This window comes from Haplochromis burtoni, unplaced genomic scaffold (genome assembly GCF_018398535.1).
Source record: "Haplochromis burtoni strain Fernald_Lab_line unplaced genomic scaffold, NCSU_Asbu1 Contig_7, whole genome shotgun sequence".
Classification (NCBI taxonomy): domain Eukaryota; kingdom Metazoa; phylum Chordata; class Actinopteri; order Cichliformes; family Cichlidae; genus Haplochromis; species Haplochromis burtoni.
Genome location: NW_024582368.1, coordinates 4,050,460 through 4,054,727, shown reverse-complemented (window position 1 = coordinate 4,054,727; position 4,268 = coordinate 4,050,460). Strand labels below are relative to the sequence as shown.

At 36.6% G+C, this 4,268-nt stretch overlaps 1 protein-coding gene across 1 annotated transcript in view; it reads right to left on the bottom strand.

The window, feature by feature from the left end:
- The window catches only part of LOC102307358 ((E2-independent) E3 ubiquitin-conjugating enzyme FATS), a 4,466-nt gene extending 820 nt beyond the window's left edge, over window positions 1–3,646 (bottom strand). The window contains exons 1-2 of the mRNA XM_014336400.2: window positions 3,638–3,646; window positions 1,398–1,578 (exon numbers count right to left, since the gene is read on the bottom strand). Of these exons, the coding sequence (XP_014191886.2) occupies window positions 1,398–1,578; window positions 3,638–3,646 (190 nt within the window). The remainder of the gene's footprint in view (window positions 1–1,397; window positions 1,579–3,637) is intronic.
- Between the last annotated feature and the right edge of the window lie 622 nt (window positions 3,647–4,268).

Below are 4,268 nucleotides of genomic sequence, written 5' to 3'. Positions count from 1 at the left end.
TGTAAATGAATCTCGCATATGTAAATGAACACTGAGGGCTGTGTGTGATCTCTCTGTTTCAGACAGTTACACACAGACACACACACACAGACACACGCACACACACACACACACACACGCACACACACATGGACAGATATCAAACCCACACACATGCCAAGCACGGGCATATCTAGTCCTACTAACTCTGTTTATAATTAGAATCCAAACTTCAGTCAGAGATGACTGTGAGCTATTCATGGTTCCTAATTTCATGACCCCGCCATGACCTTCCAAAACAAAATTCAGAGCCGAGAGATGATCTGAAAACACATCCCTCCTAACTTCAGAAAAAAACAGGCTGTTATCCAGCAAAAAAAAGCCAGGAAATGATTATTATGGGATGTGTTGCTACTCTTAAAATTAGGATGCATTTATGAACATTTGATATTATGTGACCTGTGTAGAGCTCATATTCCACCAATGTAATAAAATCCCACATTTTTCAAAAGCACAAACTGGAGATTAATGCTCAGAAAAATGTATATAGAAGCCAATTTCTTGCACAGTGAACACCTTTATGAACCTTAAATAACCCAACCACGATTAAAAAAAATACACATCATTATATGTATTAAAAATTATACTTGGCATTGCGTATGAATGCTTTTTTGACTAATCTTTTTTTTTAAACTTGAAATAGCACAAAACAAAACCAAAGGATTATTATGGTCTATTTTTTGAAACTTTTTTATTTCCTGCATGCAGAAAACAGTGCTTTAACCGATCTGCAGTACCAGAAAATGTCCAGCAGAGAGCAAAGTTGGATAAATGCCACTACACTTTAAAGGGAATAAAATGTAATGTCCTCCCCTTTGTTTCAGTCCACCCCAGTTTAGATAGGTTAAAAAGAATTATTGGAGAAACAATTCACAGTTCCTCAAAATGCTCGAAAAATTCAATATGGTATGGCTACGAGCTTCTTATTTAATTATTTCTCACTCTGTGTGTTGGAGGCTGCAGTGTCTCCAGAAAACTACACTGACTGGAGGAGCTTTCATCGTAGTGCTTCATGGGTTTGATGAATGTTTCTGTCTCTGTAGAAGTGACAGAAGAGATGGGATACATGGTAAAAGATCAATGTAGGAGATGAGGGCCTGCTGTGGACTGAATCCTATCTGATCTGCAGTAGCTACACTGTGGATTGCCTGCTGTTGTTGCAAGAGCTCCTGCCTTACTTTTACTTCCACAACCTCCAGGATCTTTCACTGTGACTTAGAGCTCCTGATGTGCTGCTGTCATTTTACAGCAGAATCAAATCATTCAGATTGGTGGGCCAATAAGTATGTGACATTATATTCTACTAAGTGGCTTACTTCTGCTCCAGGTTTCGACCTGAGTTATTCAGCTGTGCTTACCGCTAAGTGGATCTGGTGTGGTGCAGTTCCTCTTTTGCTTGACACGATTTTCCCTAAGGCCCTGCACCAGGTCTGGATTGGAGTCCTGCAGTGATTTCCTTATCCTAGCCCTGTGCTCCAACCTCCTCAGTCGACCCTGAGATCGGCTGATGAAGTCTGGTCTGAAGAGCTCCAAAGCCTCCTGGGGTTGGGTGGGAAATATATATACAGTAAGCTGCTTGTTTGTGGGAAGAATAGAGTACAACTCATATACACTAATCCTGTGGAAAGAGAAAGAAAATCTTCACTGGGTTGAAATCTATTTTGAAAACATCTCTAATCTACATCTTAACCTTGGAAAATCCTCTTCACAGCCTTGTAATGGCTAGGAGGTGGAGGCAACATGGAAATATTATGCTTAGCTTTAGTGGAGATAAAGGTAGAAGAGCCTTGCTCACAGGGGGAAGCGGAATCCTTTAAAAAGCTTCACAGAACTCATTGGATCTTTACCCATCACAGCAACAAGATAAAACTACAAAAATGCTTTCAAATAGCAAAAAGAAAAAAGGGAAACTGGAATTATTAGTTTTTTTCTTTTTTCTCCTGAATTTGTTGAACCCATGTGCCAAAATATGTGAAATGTAAAGAAGTGGGACCATAAGCACAAAGCTGGGGGTAGTATAACGAGGATTTAATTTCGGCCAAAAACAGAATGGTAAATGGTAAACGACAAAAGAGTAAGTAAACTGATGTAAGGAATCAAAGAAAACCAATCTTCAAACTAAAACAGGAAATAAAAGACAAATACTAAGAGTCTCATGTAAGACATGATGGAGAGGGCAGTACAGGCATGATCAGAAATTAGAGAGAGATGGATGAGAGACAGGGAAAACACTGAAATGCAAAAATAAATAAATAAATATACAAGAAACAAAGCACTGGATTGCAAACAATAAATATTATGAGTAGGAATCATAAAGTAAGACAGCAACAGACCCAGAACTGGGTCTATATAGATATAATACAGAAAGCAAAACATAAAGCTGAAAGATATAAAAAAAAATAATCTAAAGTTTTCAGAGAAACTCAAGGACCAGGACTGAGGACCGTCCTCATCAAGTTTTTTGAATTTAGGATCTTAATGAACACATTTGAGTTTAACTTTTGTTCCTTTATTATTCTAAACGTGAGTTTGATTGCTTGTGATGTGGCTGAGTCTTTGTTTTCTGTTTTGTGATCCTGTGTCTGGGTTCATGTATTCATTGTTATCCTGGTACGCTGACACTTTTAGTTTTTCTGTATTATGTGAACTCTGGTCTGTATGGAGAAATGGATTCCTGCTTTTTCATTATTTTTTCATTACTATTCTAGTATCTTAAAGTTTCACTTGGGTATCTTTGTGTTTATGGAGTTTGAATGCCTGTTAAAATGATTTACAGTCTTAGTTTTGGGTTGTGAATCCTCGGTCAACTTTAGTTTCTCAGCCGAGCTGATTATTTTTCACGAGTGTAGTTCCCTTAGTGTCTTCTGTTTCTTCCCAATCCGTCTCATTTTATTGTGTTCTCCAAAAGTTAGGTTATTCATGTCTTGGTGTTGTCTTCTTTTAATTGTTTGTTAATTTACTGTTTTATTCTGATAGGTGGCTTCCTCCGTTGATTAGAGTTTTACTTCCTGTCTCTTTATTGTCCTGATTGCATTTGTGTACATCTCATTTCTCTTCTGTTTCTCATCCCCAGCCTGTTTTCTGTGTATAAATAGCCCTGCCCCATCCTTTGTTGGAGTGTCTGTTTTACTTTTTTGCTTCCCTTGAGTAGGTCTCTGTGTTTCAGTTTCAGAGGTAGATTTGATAATAAAGCTTGCTTTTATTCTGCTTTGTGTTTGAGTCTGCAAGTGGGTCCACGTTTGACCTAAAATGTAAAAATGAGAAAAACAGCTAAAGTAATAAAAAGAAAATCTCTCAAATCACCCATTGAGATGATGCAGCTGTTGTACAGATGTTCATTTCAACAGGAAAACAAATTAACGCTCTCTGTGTGGGAAAGCTTAACTGAGCAGTGTACATATGTAAAACTTGACTAATGAGGATTTTAAAGGCTACACATGGCACATATACTGCCCTCTTCCATCTTATGTGGTTGCATTGTGACAATACCAAACTGCTTTTTGTAGTATTTTCTTCCCTCCAAAACAACCTTTGGTCGTGGTTCTGTGCCTTGTAGAATAATTATTTGTGAATTTCTATCCACAGTAGCTTCACTCACCTTCAACATTTTTCTTTAACTTTGATGGATCAAAAGGAGTGGAAAGAGAAGAAATTTGGAAGTCAATTTGCCACTGGAGGGTCTGGTCTGTTTTTTTTTTCTTTCCTTGAAATTATATTTAATAATATCTTACACAGCTGAAAGAGTGCCTGAAATCATTTCAGTAAAAACACCTACAACACCCTTCAAATAACAAAAAACAAAAAAAACTAAAACTGGGTCACTGTGTAAAAAATAAATAAAACAAAATGCAATGCCTTTCAACCAATTTGAAACCCTAAATTTAATTGAAAATGAACAAACACAACGTACCAAATACTGAGGCAAAAAAAATGTTTTTTTTATGACTTATGTGCTTATTATGAATTTGATGCCAAATTTTGGAAAACTTGTGTAAAAACTTAATTTACAAAGTCCTGAAATTTGATTTAGTATAAAAACACAATTTTGCATTTGAGAAACAAAGTCAACAAGGCAAAAACTGAGTTTAAATGTCAACAATAAAGTCAAACATTTGAGAATAAAGATCTATCTACACTGAAAAAAAGGGATTGGCCAACTCTTGGATTTACGTAAGCATCTCGCGTGTATTTAACACAATTGCTTACAAAAAGTAAGTCAATAATATAGC